At 45.2% G+C, this 22639-nt stretch overlaps 1 protein-coding gene and 1 long non-coding RNA gene across 2 annotated transcripts in view; one reads left to right on the forward strand and one right to left on the reverse strand.

The window, feature by feature from the left end:
* stmn3 (stathmin-like 3) overlaps positions 1-22639 on the forward strand; it is an 81387-nt gene that overhangs the window by 15303 nt on the left and 43445 nt on the right. Inside the window, exons 2-3 of the mRNA XM_034167313.1 lie at positions 9097-9192; positions 9364-9542. Of these exons, the coding sequence (XP_034023204.1) occupies positions 9097-9192; positions 9364-9542 (275 nt within the window). The remainder of the gene's footprint in view (positions 1-9096; positions 9193-9363; positions 9543-22639) is intronic.
* Positions 1574-18388, reverse strand: LOC117507443. Its single transcript, XR_004559714.1, has 3 exons — positions 18374-18388; positions 10283-10292; positions 1574-1732 (listed from the first exon to the last, which is right to left on the reverse strand). It is a non-coding gene; the product is annotated as an uncharacterized LOC117507443 (long non-coding RNA).

The following is a 22639-nucleotide window of genomic DNA, read 5'->3' on the forward strand; positions in this document are numbered from 1 at the left end:
GACGCTGCTAATTCTTTTAACACACATACACACACACACACACACACACACACACACAAAACAAAACAAATCCACTACGCCATAAGCCGTCTGGAGGCATGAAGAGCTGTTAGACTGTTAGGTACGGAGCGTATTGCATTCACTGGATTAAAAAAAAAATCAGACTGCTGAGCTCAGGCTATTTTTATTTATTTATCTATTTATTGTGTGTGTGTGTGTGTGCGTAATCGCTTCTGTACTTCCAGTGCCTCAGTAAAGACAAGCGTCAGAATTTCCGAGTCATAATCGAAAATCAGCCAAATTGTAACCTCCGACTCTGCACTGTGATACCAGTTCAAAGTCCAGCTGGGGGGAAGTTGTAGTGAAGTGCAGGCTGAAGATCAGTGGAACAGGTGCACACAAGGCAAACAGCACATCATTTGGCAGGAACTGAGTGGGAAACAGGATCTTAATTTAGTGGTGCAGCTTAGATGAAATCTCCATAACAATTGTTCATTTTGTGAATAAAGCACCAAATTTGGCACACAAATTCTAAATTCACTCATACTTATATTATTTTTAGATGTGGAGGTATACTGGAGCTAACCTCTCATGGCCTAAAGGGGTCAATGAAGAATTACACAGGGGTCAAAATTTAAAAATGTTCCAATCATATTGAAAGGTAATATCATATTATTTGTCTGATCATAACAATTCCAAAAAGGTATAGTTTAGACTATCCTTGACTAAATGTTTTGGAGTTACTGGGTAAAAACAGCAAAAACAATGACAAAGGTCAATTTCAGTTTGTACAGGGGTCAAAAGTTAAAGTTTCTCCAGTTTTGGTAAAAAGTGATGCAATTTATTGGTTGAGTTAATAGGGTTTTAAAAAAGGAACACTTTACACCATCTGTCATGCTTAGTTATCACGTTACAGGGTAACATCTGTCACATGTCATGGAATCCAATGAACGTTGACCTTGTTTGACCTTTACTTTGGAGATCAAACATTCAACACAGATAAAACTATTTCATTTATTAATTAATGAAGTACACCTGCACAGACACTAAATAGCACAAGGACAGAGGGACAGACTATAAATTAGTTTGTATTGCACTTGTCTTGTACCTTCTTTCAGAGGGAGAGAGGGGAAACCAGTCATGCAGGGTAATTACATGATCCAGACACGTGATTATGTTGGATCCTGTTTTTCATTATTTATGAGGCACACACACAAACACACACATACACAAACGCCTATTTGAATGGAATTTAACAAGCAGGTCAGGTCTGGGGTCATTAATGAGTCCCCGTGGATGGCAATCATCTAGGAAGAAAACTAGTCCAAGCCTACCTCTTAAAAGTAAAAATCTATGTGCCACAGCCAGATGAAGCGTGGGCATCCTCTTGGCTTCTCCAGCCTCTGGGTCTTCAACATTATGACACCTGCGTGCTGGATTACACCCAGAGAAATACGCCACATGGCCAAAGTGTTGGAGCTGATGTTCACCTACGGAAACCTTGTTACGACTTTTACTTCCTCTAGATAGTCAAGTTTAATTGTCTTCTCGGTGCTCCACCAGGGCCGTGTTCCGACCCCGGCGGGGCCGATCCGAGGACCTCACTAAACCATCCAATCGGTAGTAGCGACGGGCGGTGTGTACAAAGGGCAGGGACTTAATCAACGCAAGCTTATGACCCGCGCTTACTGGGAATTCCTTGTTCATGGGAAATAATTGCAATCCCCAATCCCTCACAATGCAAAATGATGCATTTTTTTTTTAATTTCTGCTATGTTGCCCTGTTTTTCTTGTAATTTATGTGTATTCTGGATCTTATGTTATTCTGCATGGTGGATGTGTCTTGCCTACTGGTAATGGTTTTTTCTTGGTTGGTGATGAGATTGGCACTTCAAAACATTTCACAAAGCTTAGGACCAGAAAAGAAAATATGCTATTTCTTCACTGTGATTGACGCTTTCCTCCTTCCTTCCATCAGAGGGTGGCACACATTATGAAGGAGAATGGGGGAAGCTGTTTGTAGGCTCATGTCTGGATAAAGGCACCAAAGGTCTTGTCTTTGGAAGGTGGCCCTGCATGATGGCATCCAGGGCCAATCCTGAGCCCACTTGTGCAGGTGGACACCTGAAACGTCATTTCTTTTAGCAAGGATGACCATTTAATATGTCTTGCATGGAAAGGTTGTGTGATGTGTCATAGGTATGTTAGTTCTGTTATGGAACAATTGTCATGCAACCTTGCAAAAGCTGCACTGTCTGCACAAAAAGCTCCAGTGAATCAGTGGTATATGTCATGCCCTGAAATGTAATGTCCACATCAGCAATAAGAAAGCAGACTGTTTCAATGACAGGATATGTTAAGGTGTTTTTCTCAAAACGTCAGAGATGTTATCTTTCTCCGAACACACATCTCAGAGTGTGAAGGCAGGAAATCTTAAAAAGGAGGATGCCCACTCCACCAAGGGAGTGGTCTGAAGTCTGGGAATCAGGAGTCTGGAATCTGGCAGCAGCCTGGTGAAGGGCTATCAATAACTCTGTATTCAGTACCTGTATTTTATCATTATATGTTTTCAATAAAGTTTTTTGATTGATAAACAACATGGCAGTCATCCATGATTTAACAAACATGACGATGACTCAATGGTTTAAGCACTGGCCTTCTGTGCTCTACCCACTGAGCCATTGTCTTCTGTGGTCACCAGTTTGAGCCCTTCCTTGCACAGCTGCATACCCAGTAGGGAAAGGGTTACCCGTCTAATAGTTAGGGACCTATCACCTTTTACCTGTGTGGAAAACCCTTGACAAAGTTGGGTGTGACGCATTCAGTTGACAAGAACATATCTTAGGGAGCTTTGCTATGTTTTCCCCAATCCTTTTCTCCTTGCAACTGGTTTTATGTTTAGAAAAACATGACCGCTTTACATTGTGCAACTATTAATTGTTTCATGACCAGTTATACAGCTTGCTGCTGGAGTGGAACAGAGAAGATTTTCTGAAAAAGTTGAACTATGCCATTTCCGTTCTAGACCTCTAGCCTTATGCTTCAGGTCACTCAAGTAATCAGTGGATGAAGGTGACTGTGTTTTGGGGGGCGTGGTTTTAATAAACGTGGCGCAATCATGTCGAGTGTAGTTGTGAGTGCTGAGTTTAAACTATCCACTAGACTGTCTACTGATTGGGCCTTTTCAAAATGTGAAGCTAAGATATCAGGCAGTGAAACTGTAATCCTAATAAGTGATTGATCAGAGACCACCAATGCAAGAGACATGATATCAATATTCATCACAGCAATACCATGTGCGAGAACCAAATCCAGGGTATTTCCACTAATGTGCATCAAGTCCTGAATGCATTGCTGAAATCCTAATGCATCCACAATTTCCATAAATGATTTGCAGAGGGGATCAGAAGGCTTATTTTTATAAATGCTGAAGTCACCAGTAATCAGTTATCTTCACTAGTTGACAAGTTAGAGATGAACACACCAAATTCATCTAAGAATTCAGAGTATGGACCAGGGGGCATAGATGCAGTGACAAAATAATACGGCTGATTTTTATTCTCCTGACCTTGGCAATATGTAGCATCGTGGGCAGAGCGGAGAATCAGGTGCTCAAACAAGTTATGCTTGTGACCCCCAGCAGCTCATAAGCTAAGCCTGGATTTGTAAATAAGAGCAACACTCCCGCCTTGCTTCGCATCACGAGGGACGTGACTAAATTTGTATGATGGTGGGCAGGCCTCATTTAAGGGGAGGACAGCTGTAGATTTAAGCCAGGTTTCACATAACCCAGTCATATCTAAGTGATGATCCATAATTAGATCATTAATCAACAATGATTTCAAGATTCAAAAACTTTATTGATCCCTAAAAGGGCAATTCATATCACACCCAGTTACCTCAGCCAAAAAATACAGCAACTGATCCACAATTATTACTAATTGAACTTAATAATGGCACACATCAGAATTATAACAACTACACATATACATTTGATTGTTTATGTACGCTAAACTTTGAAAAAGTCTGTCATCCGAATTGAGGCAATGAGAGTATGGGCTGCAGTAGCTTCCCATGCAGGGGGAAGCTGCTGCAGCTATGTGCCGTGCAGCCTCCCGGAGTGGCAAAGCGGAGGCCTGAGTAGGGACAGAAACACAAGGGGGGGGAAGGCATGCGTCATGTGTGCAAATGAGTTTGTATCAGTCTCTGTCCGTGTGTACATAAAGTCTGGAGTTGCCTTGACAACAGCAGGCTGTAGGGGAGGGCATAAGGGAAAATAAGGGAAAATAAGAGATGAAATCCTTCTAGAGGAAAAACAAGCGGGGCATTTTGACCTTCGGTAGCTGATAAGGCTGCCATGTTTTGTATTCGGCAGAGAGGCACAGAAATTCCATTTGTGGCTCCTCTGACTGTCGATATCCAATTTATGAATATTCCCTGTTCTCCAGCATCTTCCTTTGCAAGGCCGATATTTGCTCTGAGATGTTTTCCAACTTGTGTTTGAGTTCAAAAGTTAACACAGTCTGAGATTGTACGGCCTTTCCCACCTCGTTAATCATGATGGACAGTTGTGGGGTTGTGGTTCTGGTAGCAGCCGTCTTGCCAATTTTCCGGTAGGTCAGGGCAGTGCACAACCCAATCAGCCCCAGCCCTCCTGCCATAAAAGTAAATAAGAACAAACCTTCAACGTCTTCCATATATCTGTCCTTGAAAATCACGGCTTTTAGGTTTTGGTTTGTGCTAGACTGAGTGACCTACTACAACCCTTACCAAAAAATAGCACTGATAAGTATATAAAAAGTAAACTGGAAGTATACTTGAAACATACTTGCATATACTACTTTTTGGTAAGGGAACCCCTGGCAATAATTATGGAATCACCGGCCTCTGAGGATGTTCATTCAGTTGTTTAATTTTGTAGAAAAAAAGCAGATCACAGACATGACACAAAACTAAAGTCATTTCAAATGGCAACTTTCTGGCTTTAAGAAACACTATAAGAAATCAGGAAAAAAAAATTGTGGCAGTCAGTAACGGTTACTTTTTTTAGACCAAGCAGAGGGAAAAAAGTATGGACTCACTCAATTCTGAGGAATAAATTATGGAATCACCCTGTAAATTTTCATCCCCAAAAACTAACACCTGCATCAAATCAGATCTGCTCGTTAGTCTGCATCTAAAAAGGAGTGATCACACTTTGGAGAGCTGTTGCACCAAGTGGATTGACATGAATCATGGCTCCAACACGAGAGATGTCAATTGAAACAAAGGAGTGAATTATCAAACTCTTAAAAGAGGGTAAATCATCACGTACTGTTGCAAAAGATGTTGGTTGTTCACAGTCAGCTGTGTCTAAACTCTGGACCAAATACAAACAACATGGGAAGGTTGTTAAAGGCAAACATACTGGTAGACCAAGGAAGACATCAAAGCGTCAAGACAGAAAACTTAGATCAGTATGTCTCAAAAATCGAAAATGCACAACAAAACAAATGAGGAACGAATGGGAGGAAACTGGAGTCAACGTCTGTGACCGAACTGTAAGAAACTGCCTAAAGGAAATGGGATTTACATACAGAAAAGCTAAACGAAAGCCATCATTAACACCTAAGGTTACAATGGGCTAAGGAAAAGCAATCGTGGACTGTGGATGACTGGATGAAAGTCATATTCAGTGATGAATCTCGAATCTGCATTGGGCAAGGTGATGATGCTGGAACTTTTGTTTGGTGCCGTTCCAATGAGATTTATAAAGATGACTGCCTGAAGAGAACATGTAAATTTCCACAGTCATTGATGATATGTTGCTGCATGTCAGGTAAAGGCACTGGGGAGATGGCTGTCATTACATCATCAATAAATGCACAAGTTTACGTTGATATTTTGGACACTTTTCTTATCCCATCAATTGAAAGGATATTTGGGAATGATGAAATCATTTTTCAAGATGATAATGCATCTTGCCATAGAGCGAAAACTGTGACAACATTCCTTGCAAAAAGACACATAGGGTCAATGTCATGGCCTGCAAATAGTCCGGATCTTAATCCAATTGAAAATCTTTGGTGGAAGTTGAAGAAAATGGTCCATGACAAGACTCCAACCTGCAAAGCTGATCTGGCAACAGCAATCAGAGAACGTTGGAGCCAGATTGATGAAGAGTACTGTTTGTCACTCATTAAGTCCATGCCTCAGAGACTGCAAGCTGTTATAAAAGCCAGAGGTGGTGCAACAAAATACTAGTGATGTGTTGGAGCGTTCTTTTGTTTTTCATGATTCCATAATTTTTTCCTCAGAATTGCGTGATTCCATATTTTTTTTTCCCTCTGCTTGGTCTAAAAAAGTAACTGTTACTGACTGCCACAATTTTTTTTCTTGATTTCTTATAGTGTTTCTTAAAGCCAGAAAGTTGCCATTTGAAATGACTTTAGGTTTGTGTCATGTCTGTGATCTGCTTTTTTTCTACAAAATTAAACAATTGAATGAACATCCTCCGAGGCCGGTGATTCCATAATTTTTGCCAGGGGTTGTAGGTACGTCTTCAGTAAATGCAAAGACCATATTAGTGCTCATTTTTCTTTTTGTTTGTGTGGTGTAGTTCAAACTAGTCCCAAGTTAGTGTTAAGTGTTAGTGTTAGCATTAATTAATTAATTACTTAAGCCTGAAGAACATAATTTTTTTTACTTAAAGTACAAAGGTCAAATATTTTATGTCAGGGATCCACAAACTTTATAACCAAGCAGTAAACTTTGATGATGCCAGACTGGGAGGCAGAAACTCTTCTTCCACTGACTGAACGTTGACATCTTCAAATATTACATACAAAGCATGTGGTACTCGGTGATCCATTACACACTGACAGATCAGTGCTGTGCTGACAATCTGTTTGAAAGATTTTCACTTAGCAAGCATTTAGTCTCAAGGATCAGATGTGGTTTGGCTCAGAATTGTGTCTTTTACAGGTGGGAGAGGGGATCATATGAGCTCACCCTGTGTTTGAACTTGTCACATTAAAAATAAACCCCCCATTCTGTATTTTTTTTCTTTTGGTTTTCTCTGTGTAGCTCCACATTTAAGCGATAAGCTGTGACTGAAGTTATTATGAGGGCTGCAAACTAACAACATTATGATTTTCAGTTCATTCCTTTGAAATCAAACATAGTTTAACATGTACAAAAGAGCGAATTTGCAGACAAACGGAGGAACACAAAATGAAAAGTTGGACTCACTGGTGTCAAAATGACTGTAAGCCAAAGAAGAAATAAAACCAGTGAGAAGAAATAGAGAGGCAACTGTCCAAGAATCCATGGTTCGGCTCTAGCTGGTCTGGTGGATTTCAGGTTGTTAAAATGTATAAATGTATGAATACACACACACACACACACACATATATATATATACTCAACAAAAATATAAACGCAACACTTTTGGTTTTGCTCCCATTTTGTATGAGATGAACTCAAAGATCTAAAACTTTTTCCACATACACAATATCACCATTTCCCTCAAATATTGTTCACAAACCAGTCTAAATCTGTGATAGTGAGCACTTCTCCTTTGCTGAGATAATCCATCCCACCTCACAGGTGTGTCATATCAAGATGCTGATTAGACACCATGATTAGTGCACAGGTGTGCCTTAGACTGTCCACAATAAAAGGCCACTCTGAAAGGTGCAGTTTTGTTTTATTGGGGGGGATACCAGTCAGTATCTGGTGTGACCACCATTTGCCTCATGGAGTGCAACACATCTCCTTTGCATCATCCGTGAAGAGAACACCTCTCCAACGTGCCACAGATGTCGCAAGATTTGAGTGAGCATGCAGTTGGCATGCTGACAGCAGGAATGTCAAGCAGAGCTGTTGCTCGTGTATTGAATGTTCATGTCTCTACCATAAGCCGTCTCCAAAGTCGTTTCAGAGAATTTGGCAGTACATCCAACCAGCCTCACAACCGCAGACCACGTGTAACCACACCAGCCCAGGACCTCCACATCCAGCATGTTCACCTCCAAGATCGTCTGAGACCAGCCACTCGGACAGCTGCTGGAACAATCGGTTTGCATAACCAAAGAATTTTTGCACAAACTGTCAGAAACCGTCTCAGGGAAGCTCATCTGCATGCTCGTCGTCCTCATCGGGGTCTCGACCTGACTCCAGTTCGTCGTTGTAACCGACTTGAGTGGGCAAATGCTCGCATTCGCTGGTGTTTGGCATGTTGGAGAGGTGTTCTCTTCACGGATGATGCGAAGGAGATGTGTTGCACTGCAAATGGTGAGGCAAATGGTGGTCACACCAGATACTGACTGGTATCCCCCCCCCAGTAAAACAAAACTGCACCTTTCAGAGTGGCCTTTTATTGTGGGCAGTCTAAGGCACACCTATGCACTAATCATGGTGTCTAATCAGCATCCTGATATGGCACACCTGTGAGGTGGGATGGATTATCTCAGCAAAGGAGAAGTGCTCACTATCACAGATTTAGACTGGTTTGTGAACAATATTTGAGGGAAATGGTGATATTGTGTATGTGGAAAAAGTTTTAGATCTTTGAGTTCATCTCATACAAAATGGGAGCAAAACCAAAGGTGTTGCGTTTATATTTTTGTTGAGTATATATATACACAAGGTCTCTGAGAAAAGTAACGGACCTTTTTATTTTTTTCAAAAACTATATGGATTTGATTCATATGTTTTTACGTCAGCCAAGCTTGAACCTTCGTGCGCATGCATGAGTTTTTCCACGCCTGTCGGTTGCGTCATTCGCCTGTGGGCAGGCTTTGAGTGAGCACTGCTCCACCCCTCTCGTCGTCGTTTCATTGCGAGGAAATGGCGGAATGATTTGGGCTTTTTTTCCATCAGAATTTTTTCAGAAACTGTTAGAGACAGGCAGCTGGAAACCATTTGAAAAATTTATCTGGCTTTCGGTGAAAATTTTACGGGCTTCACAGAGAATAAGGAGTGTTACTACAGCTTTAAGGACGACCCACAATGGCGCACGGCGCGCCGCGCTCCGAGCCGCCATCGAGAGGCAGAAACGATTTTTTGAAGTGTTTTCTGCAATTGTCATTGTTGGTTTCTAATGTCCCCACACAGCTTTGACAGAGAAGATCAAAGAGATGTCCGTGGTGTCTCTGCTGTGCTCCTGCTTCTCCTCCCAGCCTCACCCCAACACTCTCGGACAGTACAGAGGTACAGTCTTACTTACCCTCTGACAGTCAGTCCTGCTCTCGTAACCAACTCGCCATTTTGAGAATTCTGCAAAACAGTTGTCAGATCCAATAAAAGATAAAAGAGAGAACAAAACAGAGAACATCACCTCAAAGCCTCATTAACTCTGGTTTTATGTTGCTGTTTGGATAGAAGTTGAGGTGAAGGGTGTGAACAAGCATGTACTGGGACAGACGTTTGAGGTGATTCTAAAGTATCCTGATGAGCCTGGGAACAAACTGTACCTTCAGGCCTTGGCCCCCCCGCCAAAGAAGGAGGCGTCTCTGGAGGATCTGCAGAGGCGCCTGGACGCCGCTGAGGAGAGGAGGAAGGTAAACACAGGGACCGCAGTCCCCATCGCAAGTGTGTGTGTGTGTAACGATCATAGAATAGGTACTTGAAAAGATGTTACATGCAAACTTAAGATAAAAAGCAGAATAAACCCACATTCAAATCCAGTCACACTGTAAAAAATTTGAACAGTGGTTGTTTAAAAAATTGTGGCAACAAAGTCACACATAATATAATTGAATAGATTTACAGTTTATTTAAGTTTGGTCAGGATATTGGGTTTTGTAAATGTATTTAATTAAGCAACAATGTGCTAGGATATGAGTCCGGCAGGGGTCGTGGCCAAGCGTTTGTGGTCTTGGTTTCAGTACAGAGCAAAGCGTAGCTTGTTGAAGGCCAGTTCTGCACATTCTCCATACCATGTGGCGTTGTGTCAACAAGCGCATCTAGTGTAAAACATGTGCCAAATCAACATGCAGATCAATATTGGAGCGAAAAAGCATGGATGAGTTAAGTCGGACTCGGGTGAGTTCATTGGCATCTATAATTCTGCTGGTGACTTTCTTTAAATTGTGTTTTTTCAAGCAACGGCATTTAAACACTTACATTTTAGATTGAAACAACATTAATTTTAATGTTAACTCCAGCTAACACAGCAGTCAATGAGACGGGAACCACCAGAACTGTTCTAAACGCATTGCATTATGGGCCCTGAAAGCCTCATGCATGTTTGTGAAATTAAAATACTATTTAAACATCTCATTTGAACATAAGCAATAACCCATCATTAGCTTATAACAAGCAAACTAATCTAATAAAAATGTACAAGTGTACGCCGTTAGATTAGTTTCTTTGTGTGACAGCTGAAAGAATTACTCGTACATAATCGATCGTCTATGCAAACATATTCAATGTCATTAAAGTTAGAGGAACTATTAATCTGGAGCAAATGTGCAAATTCATACGCTGTTCAGTTGCTCATACTGATTAGTTAAAGCTTTGAGATATTTAGCCAAATAAAACATCAGTACTTACTCCTGTGGAGGAGCTGATGGTCTAGTGGTTAAGGCATTGGGCTTGAGACCAGAAGATCCTCAGTTCAAATCCCAGCCTGACTGGAAAATCACTAAGGCCTTTAAACCCAGTGTGTAGTGAGTATATTGTATGGCAGCACCCTCACATCGAGGTGAATGTGACACATTATTTGTAAAGCACTTTGAGCGTCTGATACAGATGGAAAAGCACTATATACAACCCCCAGTTGCAGGTGGGACGTGTGTCAAACGCTTATTGAGTGTTGTTAGAAGGAAAGGTGATGTAAAACAGTGGTAAACATTTCACTGTCCCAGCTTTTTTGAAACATGTTGCATCCATTTCAAAATGAGCAAATATTTGCACAAAAGCAATAAAGTTTATCAGTTTGAACATTAAATATCTTGTCTTTGTGGTGTATTCCATTGAATATAGGTTGAAGAGGATTTGCAAATCATTGTATTCTGTTTTTATTTACATTTTACACAACGTCCCGGGGCTGTAAATGCAGTCCATTTTATTTATTTCCTGTGACAAAATTTACCAGTCGTTACAACAAGGTATGAAATTTATCTTGATCACTCAAAGTGGTTTGTTGGTTGGTTGGTTGGTTGGTTGGTTGGTTGGTTGGTTGGTTTGTTAGCAGGATTACTCAAAAAATCTTCAACGGATTTCAATAAAATTTTTACCAGGGGTGTATCTTGGCCTAACTTAGAAGTTATTAAATTTTGGTAATGATTTGGAACACGATCCGGATCCAGTAATTTTTTTATGGATTCTTTATCATTGCAGGATGGGGCCAATTTCAACATTTTTGCATCTAACTTCATGAAGACGGGTCACAGAGGCTGAACAAAAATTAAGTTACGACACAACAATAATTTAGCATTTGCTTCTCCTCATTGAATAAACTTGTTATTAGAAAATTTAAAAAAACTTGTGTAGTTCATGCAGTTTCTCTTTATAAATACATTTGGTGAAGATCTAAAGCCCCGTTTACACATAGACGGTAAGAGCTCCTGGAAGCGTCCTGGAAGAGTGGATCAAACGCCGTTGTTAACGCCGGCACTAGGGGGCGTGACTTAGTTCCTGCTTTACCAGGAATCGTCGAAAAAATTATTCAACATGTCGAATAATTCTGGGAGCGCTCCCGGAGAATTCGCGTGACGACTGAGACAACGCGAACAACGGCGTTTGATACTTTTTAATCGCCGTTTCATCCTGCCCCTTCCTGTAGTGCCGCAGTTTACACCGCTGTAATTGCCGGCCAGCGTTGTATCCCTAACCAACGGCGTGTAAAACGGCGATAGAGCCCACATCGGCGTCCTCCATGGCGTTTTAACCGGTGACAGAGGCAGACAAAATGGCGGTGCTAGTGGACAATACGCCGTTCTAAACGCCACCTCCCGGTTAAAACGGCATTCCAAACGGCCGATAGGCAGCGGTCAGTATAAAAACGCTAGCGCGCTGCATGCAGGCATCTCACTCGTGGCCAGCTCCAGATATTTTTGCAGAGAAGCTCCAGTATGCCTCCTAAAAGAAAATTGGCAGCGGCAAGGACTTAAGGCAAGAAGAAGGAAACCAAGAGGTTTGGTTCAGAAGCAGAGGGGAGGCCTGTGGTGGAGACAAGCAACACGTTGAGGAGGGGGAAAGGAAGGAGAAGAAAAGGCTGAGGATGATCTCCCTCCCCCTGCAGTGACAGAGGCATGTATTCCTGCTGCTTCAGCCTATTATACTCTGGGGGCAGTGCCTATATGCAAAAGATCCTGGAGTAATGCAGGATTTGCCTGGATAAAAAACTGGGTTACTCTGGGGGCGGTGCCTATATGCAAAAGATCCTGGAGTAACGCAGGATTTGCCTGGATAAAAACCTGGGTATTAACCAGCGGTACACAGGGCATTATTGGCGGCAGCAGAACACCGCCATTCTCACGTGCGTCTTAACCTGCGATTGTAAAGGATAGAACTGGGTATTAACCCCCGTTGCCTGACGCGTGCTGGATGCTATGGCATCAAAATGCTGCTTTATTTGGCGGATTTAGCGGCATTTTATCCATGTATTTGTGGATAGTACGGCGGTCAAAACGCCGGCGAAATGCTCTTCCCCTTTCCACCGCGAAAACAGCCGGAACTACCGCGATCTTCGGTCTACGTAGTACCTGCCGACAAAACCGTCTGTGTAAACGGGTGTAAGGGTTTAACCCTCTGGGGCCGACGCCGTCAGATACAATGGCTGAGAACAAGCTCTACTAAATTATAAATAACTTTTTAATGATATGAGATAGAAACTTACTTTTTTTTTTTGCTGAAAACTTAACTCTGCGGACTTTCGAGCCACTGTCCACCCTCTTTGTACTCCTCATAGAAGCTGTGTGATGATGTTAGCAATGTGAGTGTCCAATCAGAATTGGTTCACCGTCACATGGTTTTCCAAAATCCAATCGTAGGGCAGATTCACCTCACGTGGCACACCAAAGATTGTTTTTTAGGAGTGATGTGTTACTAGTTTATTATAGTTTGCTGTGTTTTAAATAAATGTGTGTGGAAAATTATTTCCCACTTTACTTTTTCCTTTCTTATTTATGATTGTAAACCATTATTACACTTATAAAACACAACTATAGCATATACACTCAACAAAAATATAAACGCAACACTTTTGGTTTTGCTCCCATTTTGTATGAGATGAACTGAAAGATTGAAAACTTTTTCCACATACACAATATCACCATTTCCCTCAAATATTGTTCACAAACCAGTCTAAATCTGTGATAGTGAGCACTTCTCCTTTGCTGAGATAATCCATCCCACCTCACAGATGTGCCATACCAAGATGCTGATTAGACACCATGATTAGTGCACAGGTGTGCCTTAGACTGCCCACAATAAAAGGCCACTCTGAAAGGTGCAGTTTTATCACACAGCACAATGCCATAGATGTCGCAAGATTTGAGGGAGCGTGTAGTTGGCATGCTGACAGCAGGAATGTCAACCAGAGCTGTTGCTCGTGTATTGAATGTTCATTTCTCTACCATAAGCCGTCTCCAAAGGTGTTTCAGAGAATTTGGCAGTACATCCAACCAGCCTTACAACCGCAGACCACGTGTAACCACACCAGCCCAGGACCTCCACATCCAGCATGTTCACCTCCAAGATCGTCTGAGACCAGCCACTCGGACAGCTGCTGAAACAATCGGTTTGCATAACCAAAGAATTTCTGCACAAACTGTCAGAAACCGTCTCAGGGAAGCTCATCTGCATGCTCGTCGTCCTCATCGGGGTCTCGACCTGACTCCAGTTTGTCGTCGTAACCGACTTGAGTGGGCAAATGCTCACATTCGCTGGCATTTGGCATGTTGGAGAGGTGTTCTCTTCATGGATGAATCCCGGTTCACACTGTTCAGGGCAGATGGCAGACAGCGTGTGTGGTGTCGTGTGGGTGAGCGGTTTTCTGATGTCAATGTTGTGGATCGAGTGGCCCATGATGGCGGTGGGGTTATGGTATGGGCAGGCGTCTGTTATGGACGAAGAACACAGGTGCATTTTATTGATGGCATTTTGAATGCACAGAGATACCGTGACGAGATCCTGAGGCCCATTGTTGTGCCATACATCCAAGAACATCACCTCATGTTGCAGCAGGATAATGCACGGCCCCATGTTGCAAGGATCTGTACACAATTCTTGGAAGCTGAAAATGTCCCAGTTCTTGCATAGCCGGCATACTCACCGGACATGTCACCCATTGAGCATGTTTGGGATGCTCTGGACCAGCGTATACGACAGCATGTACCAGTTCCTGCCAATATCCAGCAACTTCGCACAGCCATTGAAGAGGAGTGGACCAACATTCCACAGGCCACAGTTGACAACCTGACCAACTCTATGCGAAGGAGATGTGTTGCACTGCATGAGTCAAATGGTGGTCACACCAGATACTGACTGGTATCCCCCCCCAATAAAACAAAACTGCACCTTTCAGAGTGGCCTTTTATTGTGGACAGTCTAAGGCACACCTGTGCACTAATCATGGTGTCTAATCGGCATCTTGGTATGGCACGCCTGTGAGGTGGGATGGATTATCTCAGCAAAAGAGAAGTGCTCACTATCACAGATTTAGGCTGGTTTGTGAACAATATTTGAGGGAAATGGTGATATTGTGTATGTGGAAAATGTTTTAGATCTTTCAGTTCATCTCATACAAAATGGGAGCAAAACCAAAAGTGTTGCGTTTATATTTTTGTTGAGTGTATATTTTGAAAGCACAGGTTGTCCCGAAAAAAAAAGAGCCATAAAACTTGATTGTGGGATGCAGGGAGAGCTGTTAACAGCAGTAATAAAACATTTATGCCAGGCGAGTGAACTGTCCAAAAAAATGCCCTTGGACCCCAGAGGGTTAACCACTGAATCTGAAACATGAAGATAGATGCGTGAAACGACATGGAATAAGTCTCTTTGCCAAAGGGTATTCCATGTGACGCCAGTGACCCTATGGCCTTGGCGGAGGTTTGCGCTCTGAGTGCTTCTAGTTGATTCTGAATCAAGTACAAACTTCAGCTGTATAGGGGAGACTGAGGTTGGTTGTTGCACATGTTATTCTAGTGTAAATGGCCCGAATCACCAGAATCACCTTTGGCTGACAGCAGAATATCTTGTCTTTTTGGCGGTCTCACTCAGAAAGCACCACATGGAGCACCACATGGTGACATCCCAAAGTTTTCTAACACTTTTGTTTATTTCACCCATTTCTTTCTTCTTGTAGGGCCCCCGTGATTATAGAGGCTTTTGCTGTTATACTGTTCCTGCGGCTGATGCAGGTATTGCAACATTTGGTGACTTGGCATTAATTTTATAGGACATACACAAATGCTGACACCTTATATGCAGTTGCATAGAAAAAAAATCAAGTACCCTTGCAGATTAAAGAACAGTAAGTTCAGTCAGTTTCTCCCTTTCACACTCTGGGTTGCCACAACAGATCCAGTATGGATCTGCATTGTGATTTGGCACAGGTTTTTATGCTGGATGCCTTTCCTCACACAACTCGACACTGGTGGTCTTGAACCACAAACTTTCTGCTTTAGAAAAAAATACACATACCATTTGGTTGCCACAGTGTTTGCTGATTAAAGGTGTACAGCCTCTGGGCTTTTTAAGATTCAAGTGATAAAAAGAATTTTCTTTGGCACCACTATAATTTTATTTATTATCCTTTAAACAAGGGATTCATAATATGACATATGATCAAAATTTGCGCTGTCTGGAAAAATTAATTGTTTCCCCTGAAGGCAAAATTTCCAAATGAACAGACGTTCTTGAACTACAGCGAGGCAAATAAGTATTTGATCCAGTGTCGATTTTGCAAGTTTTCCCACTTACAAAGAATGGAGAGGTCTGTCATCCATCCATCCATCCATCCATTTTCTTCCGCTTTATCCGGAGTCGGGTCGTGGGGGCAGCAGCTCAAGCAAAGCCGCCCAGACCTCCCGATCCACACACACCTCCCCCAGCTCCTCCGGGGGAACCCCAAGGCGTTCCCAAGCCAGCCGAGAGATGTAATTCTTCCAGCTTGTCCTGGGTCTTCCCCGGGGCCTCCTCCCAATGAGGACGTGTCCGGAACACCTCTACAGCGAGGCGTCCAGGGGGAATCCGGAAAAGATGCCCGAGCTACCTCAACTGACTCCTTTCGACAGGGGGGAGCAGCGGCTCGACTCCGAGCTCCTCCCGAGTGACCGAGCTCCTCACCCTATCTCTGAGGGAGCGCCCAGCCACCCTGCGGAGGAAACTCATCTCGGCCGCTTGTACCTGCGATCTCGTTCTTTCGGTCATGAGCCAAATCTCATGACCATAGGTGAGGATCGGAACGTAGATTGATCGGTAAATCGAGAGCTTTGCCCCCCTACTCAGCTCTCTCTTCACCACGACGGTCCAATACAGCGACCGCATCACTGCAGATGCTGCACCGATCCGTCTATTGATCTCACGCTCCATCCGTCCCTCACTCGTGAACAAGACCCCGAGATACTTAAACTCCTCCACTTGAGGCAAGGACAGTCCACCAACCTGAAGAGGGCAAAGCACCTTTTTCCGTTCAAGAACCATGGCCTCGGATTTGGAGGTGTTGATTTTCATCCCGGGCGCCTCACACTCGGCTGCAGACTGCCCCAGTGCACGCTGAAGGTCCTGATTTGACGATGCCAACAGAACCACATCATCCGCAAACAGCAGAGACGAGATTCTGTGGTTCCCAAACCAGACCCCCTCTACACCCTGGCTGCGCCTAGAAATTCTGTCCATAAAAATAATGAACAGAACCGGTGACAAAGGGCAGCCCTGGCGGAGGCCAACGTGCACTGGAAACAGGTTTGACTTACTACCGGCAATGCGAACCAAGCTCCTGCTGCAGTCGTACAGGGACCGGATAGCCCTTAGCAAAGGACGCCGGACCCTGTACTCCCGGAGCACTCCCCACAGGGTGCCCCGAGGGACACGGTCGAACGCCTTCTCCAGATCCACAAAACACATGTGGACTGGTTGGGCGAACTCCCATGAACCCTCGAGCACCCGATGGAGTGTGTAGAGCTGGTCCAGTGTGCTGCGACCAGGACGAAAACCACACTGCTCCTCCTGAATCCGAGGTTCGACCATCGGTCGAATTCTCCTCTCCAGTACTCTGGAATAGACCTTACCGGGGAGGCTGAGGAGTGTGATCCCCCTATAGTTGGAACACACCCTCCGGTCCCCGTTCTTAAACAGAGGGACCACCACACCAGTCTCCCAATCCAGAGGCACTGTCCCCAATGTTGCCACGCAATGTTGCAGAGGTGTGTCAGCCAAGACAGTCCCACAACATCCAGAGACTTAAGGTACTCAGGACGGACTTCATCCACCCCAGGAGTCTTGCCACCGAGGAGCTTTCTAACCACCTTGGTGACTTCTGCCTGGGTAATGGATGAGTCCGCCTCTGGGTCCCCAGTCTCTGCCTCCTCTTTGGAAGACATGACGATGGGATTGAGGAGATCCTCGAAGTACTCCTTACACCGCCCAACAACATCCCCAGTCAGGGTCAACAGCTCCCCACCTGCACCGTAAACAGTGCCGGTGGAGAGCTGCTTCCGCCTCCTGAGGCGTCGGACGGTTTGCCAGAATCTCTTCGAGGCCGACCGATAGTCCTCCTCCATAGCCTCCCCGAACTCCTCATACACCCGAGTTTTTGCCTCTGCGACCTCACGGGCTGCGGCACGCTTGGCCTGCTGGTACCTGTCAGCTGCCTCTGGGGTCCCACCTACCAACAAAGATAAGTAGGACTCCTTCTTCAGCTTGACGGCATCCCTTACTTCCGGTGTCCACCACCGGGTTCGGGGATTGCCGCCGTGACAGGCACCAGAGACCTTGCGACCACAGCTACGAGTGGCCGCATCAACAATGGAGGTGGAGAACATGGTCCACTCGGACTCCATGTCTCCAACCTCCCCCGGGATCTGGGAGAAGCTCTCCCGGAGGTGGGAGTTGAAGACCTCCCTGACAGAGGGTTCCACCAGTTGTTCCCAGCAGACCCTCACGATACGTTTGGGCCTGCCAGGTCTGACCAGCTTCCTCCCCTCCCAGCGGATCCAACTCACCACCAGGTGGTAATTGGTCGACAGCTCTGCCCCTCTCTTTACTCGAGTGTCCGAGACACGTGGCCGAAGGTCAGATGATACGACTACAAAGTCGATCATCGACCTCCGGCTCAGGGTGTCCTGGTGCCACATGCACTTATGGACACCCTTGTGCTCGAACATGGTGTTCGTGATGGTCAAACTGTGACTAGCACAGAAGTCCAACAACTGAATACCACTCGGGTTCAGATCGGGGAGGCTGTGCTTCCCGATCACCCCCTCCAGTTCTCACTGTCGCCGCCCACGTGGGTGTTGAAATCCCCCAGGAGAACAATGGAGTCCCCAGTCGGAGCGCTACCTAGTACCCCTCCCAGGGACTCCAGGAAGGTCGGGTACTCTGCACTGCTGCTCGGCCCATAGGCCGAGACAACGTTGAGAGACCTGTCCCCGACCCGAAGGTGTAGGGACGCGACCCTCTCGTTCACCGGAGTGAACTCCAACACATGGCGACTGAGCTGGGGAGCAATAAGCAATGCAACTCCAGCTCTCCGCCTCTCCCCGTGGGCAACACCAGAAAAATGAAGCGTCTAGCCCCTCTCCAGGAGTTGGGTACCAGAGCCCATGCTGTGCGTGGAGGTGAGCCCGACTATCTCTAGTCGGTATCTCACAACCTCCCGCACAAGCTCAGGCTCCTTGCCCCCCAGCGAGGTGACATTCCACGTCCCAACAGCCAGGGGCTGTGAGCATGGACCGGGCCGCCGGGCCACCCGCCCTCGACCACCACCTAATCCTCTCTGCACCCGACTCCCATGGCCTCCTCTGCAGGTGGTGAACCCACAGGAGGGCGGGCCCACGTTGCTCCTTCGGGCTGAGCCCGGCCGGGCCCCATGGGCTAAGGCCTGACCACCAGGTGCTCACGCGCAAGCCCCAACCCCAGGCCTGGCTCCAGGGTGGGACCCCGGCTCCGCCATACCGGGCGACGTCTCGTCCTTGATCTTTCACTGGTCATGGAGGTTCTGAGCTGCCCTTAGTCTGACCCATCACCTAGGACCTGTTTGCCTTGGGAGACCCTACAGGGAGCACAAAGCCCCCGACAACATAGCTCCTAGGATCATCCGAGTACGCAAACTCCCCCACCACAATAAGGTGGCAGCTAGAGGGGGAGGGTCTGTCATTTTTATGCAACCCCAGCTTTCTGCCTCCCCAGGTCTGTCATTTTTATCGAATCTTAAAAAAAAAAAAATCTGAAAATCACAAGGTATTATTTTTAAATAATTCATTTGCATTTTATTGCATGAAAGAAGTATTTGATACAATAGAAAAACAGACCTTAATATTTGGTACAGAAACCTTTGTTTGTAATTACAGAGGTCAGACATTTCCTGTAGTTCTTAACCAAGTTTGCACACTGCAGCAGGGATTTTGGTCCACTACTCCATACCGATCTTCTCCAGATCTTTCAGGTTTTGCGTTTCAGCTCCTTCCAAAGAGTTTCTATTAGGTCCTGGTGTGGAGACTGGGTAAGCCAGTCTCCACACCAGGACCTTGAATAATTTTTCAATGTTAATTTACTATGTAAATGTATTTATAAATTGTTTAGGTTGTTGTTATCATATGCATACTAGTATTATCATTATTATTATTATTATTGTTGTTATTATTGTTATTATTATTATTTTATTTGTAGTTCTTGTCAGAAAAATTCTCTACCTTCTGACTGGTAGACAGGAAGAAGAACCACAGCAAAAATTAACTTCTCATCACTCTCTGTAACGTGAACACAGAATGGTTTAAACACATCAGGCAGGCCTTTTAAAATCATTGCTGTCAGTAAGCCGTCACTCAAAATTTTTCCCGCATTACGTAGCGCTGTGATGGCAGTGTCTGCGCGGATAATATAGTCCGTGATGCTCTCATGAAGACCTCTCTGAAGTGATGTCAACAAACTATATACAGACTAATCACTTGTGGCTTCCCAGTATCCGCGTAGTGGATCTCACAGGATCTGTAGCGTCTTTCTGCCATCATCTGCAGCATCTCTCATAACCAGGGAGAGGCTTTTATCAGCCAAAAGTTGGATTCATTCTGCATACACCTCTTCATTTTTGATGGCATGTTCCTCTGCACCCTCAATGCTCGTAGCAGGTGGTTCCTTCAGTAAAACAATGTGTTTCATATTGAGCAATGCAAGTGGGCCAAAAACTTAGTTTCCCACAATTTTCTCATCTCTTTTAAAACATAAATGGTTCCATCAGCTTCCAAACTCCTTCCTGGGCCCATAACCTGTCGGAGCTGTCATCTTTAAAAAGAACTGGAGACGTCGGTAACACAGGGGGAAAACAAACCCACAGCCTTTCATTACATTTGGCCTTCATGAGTGCTCTTCACACAGCGACCTGGCCCTTTATTGAAAATTGGACACCAGTGTGTAACCCCTCCCACAACAGAAAGTCAACAAGAACATCCGCAACAATAAAATCCAACAAAAATGTTTCTGCTGCTTTGAAGGTCCCAATGAGCACAGTGGCCTCCATCCTCTTCCTAGAGCTGACCACCCATTTAAACTGAGCGATCACGGGACAAGGGCCTTAGTCAGGGAGGTGACCAAGAATCTGATTGTCTCTCTGTCAGAGCTCCAGCATTCCTCTGTAAAGAGAGGAGAACCTTCCAGGACAACCATCTCTGCAGCAATCCACCAATCAGGGCTGTATGGTAGAGTGGCCAGACGGAAGCCACTCCTTAGTTAAAGGCACATGGCAGCCCACCTGGAGTTTGCCAAAAGGCACCTGAAGGACTCAGACCATGAGAAACAAAATTCTATTGTTTGATGAGACGATTGAACTCTTTGGCGTGAATTTCCCGTTATTTCCCTTCCAAGATGGCGCCACGTGAAGGCGCCCTGGTATTCTGGTGCTCTGAATCGTGTGTCATCATGTCCCTACACCCGCGAGGAGCTTCTAAACATCAAATCATCAACACCCACGGACATTACGCCAGTTTTTTTAGTGCCTGCAGCTGAACTGATTCACTTTTTGGCCAAAAAAGTGAGACGACGGCGGAGAGGAAAACGAGCTGGAGCTCTTGTGCGCCTCAGACGAAGGGGCACCTGCACGCCCCTACCTGGGATATTTCTCTCCAACGTCCGCTCACTCCACAACAAGATGGATGAGCTGGCACTGCTGATGAAGAAGAATAGAGATTTCTCCTCATCTTGTGTACTGTGCTTCACGGAGACGTGGTTAAATGCACAGACACCGGACTGCGCGCTCCAGCTAGAGGGATTCCGACTCCTCCGCGCAGACAGAGACCGAGCACTCTCTGGTGGAAAAACAAGAGGTGGAGGACTCTGCTTCTATATCAACAACGCCTGGTGATCCGATGTGACTGTGATCTCCCAACACTGCTGTCCCTCTCTGGAATATCTCCTCATAAACTGCAGACCATTCTACTCTCCACGTGAGTTTAACTCTTTCATACTTTGCTCTGTGTATATTCCACCGAGCGCGGACATGCATGAGGCCGAGCGCGCGCTCGCGGATCAGATTATGAGCGTGGAGAGAGACTTTCCGGACTCTGTGATTTTAACAAAGGGAATCTCAGTCAGGAATTACCAAAATACAAACAGTTTGTTAAATGCCTGACCAGAGAAGGGAGCACGTTAGATCATTGTTACACGACAGTGAGCGGCGCCTACCGGGCGGTGGCCCGTGCAGCTTTGGGACTCTCAGATCACGTGATGGTCCACTTGATCCCCGCATACAGACAGAGACTTAAACTCTCTAAACCTGTTGTGAGGACGTCTAAAGTGTGGAGCAATGAAGCTGTAGAGGAGCTACGCGTGTGCTTGGCCACCACGGATTGGGATATGTTTGAGGCTTCAACAGACAGTCTAGATGACTACACGGACACTGTGACGTCATATATTCATTTCTGTGAAGACAGCGTCATCCCACAGCGTACCAGGGTGAGATATAACAATGACAAGCCCTGGTTCACACCTAAACTCCAGCAGCTCCGTGAGCAGAAAGAGGTGGCTTTCAGAGAAGGAGACAGAGACAGCTATTGAGGTGCAAAGTACAGATTTAGCAAGGAGGTGGCAAAGGCTAAATCCATGTACAGTTCACGTCTGCAGCAAAGGTTCTCTGCCAACGACTCGGCCTCTGTGTGGAGGGGGCTGAAAGAGATCACCAACTACAAGCCCAAAGCACCTCGTTCTGTTGACGACCTGAAGCTGGCCAACGACCTGAACGTCTTCTATTCACGCTTTGAAGACAAGGACTCACACCTCCCCACCCCCACACAACTGGATATTCAAACACTCTGGACCTCTCCCCTCTCACTGCTGCCCTCCCCACTCCCCCTGTTGCCCTCTCGGTCCAAGAGGATGACGTGAGGAGACATTTCAAAAGGCTGAATCCACGTAAGGCCCCGGGCCCAGACTGTGTCTCTCCTGCCACCCTGAGACACTGCGCTGATGAGCTGGCCCCAGTCTTCACGGGGATCTT

The sequence above is a fragment of the Thalassophryne amazonica genome, chromosome 3 (assembly GCF_902500255.1).
Source record: "Thalassophryne amazonica chromosome 3, fThaAma1.1, whole genome shotgun sequence".
In the NCBI taxonomy this organism is placed as follows: domain Eukaryota; kingdom Metazoa; phylum Chordata; class Actinopteri; order Batrachoidiformes; family Batrachoididae; genus Thalassophryne; species Thalassophryne amazonica.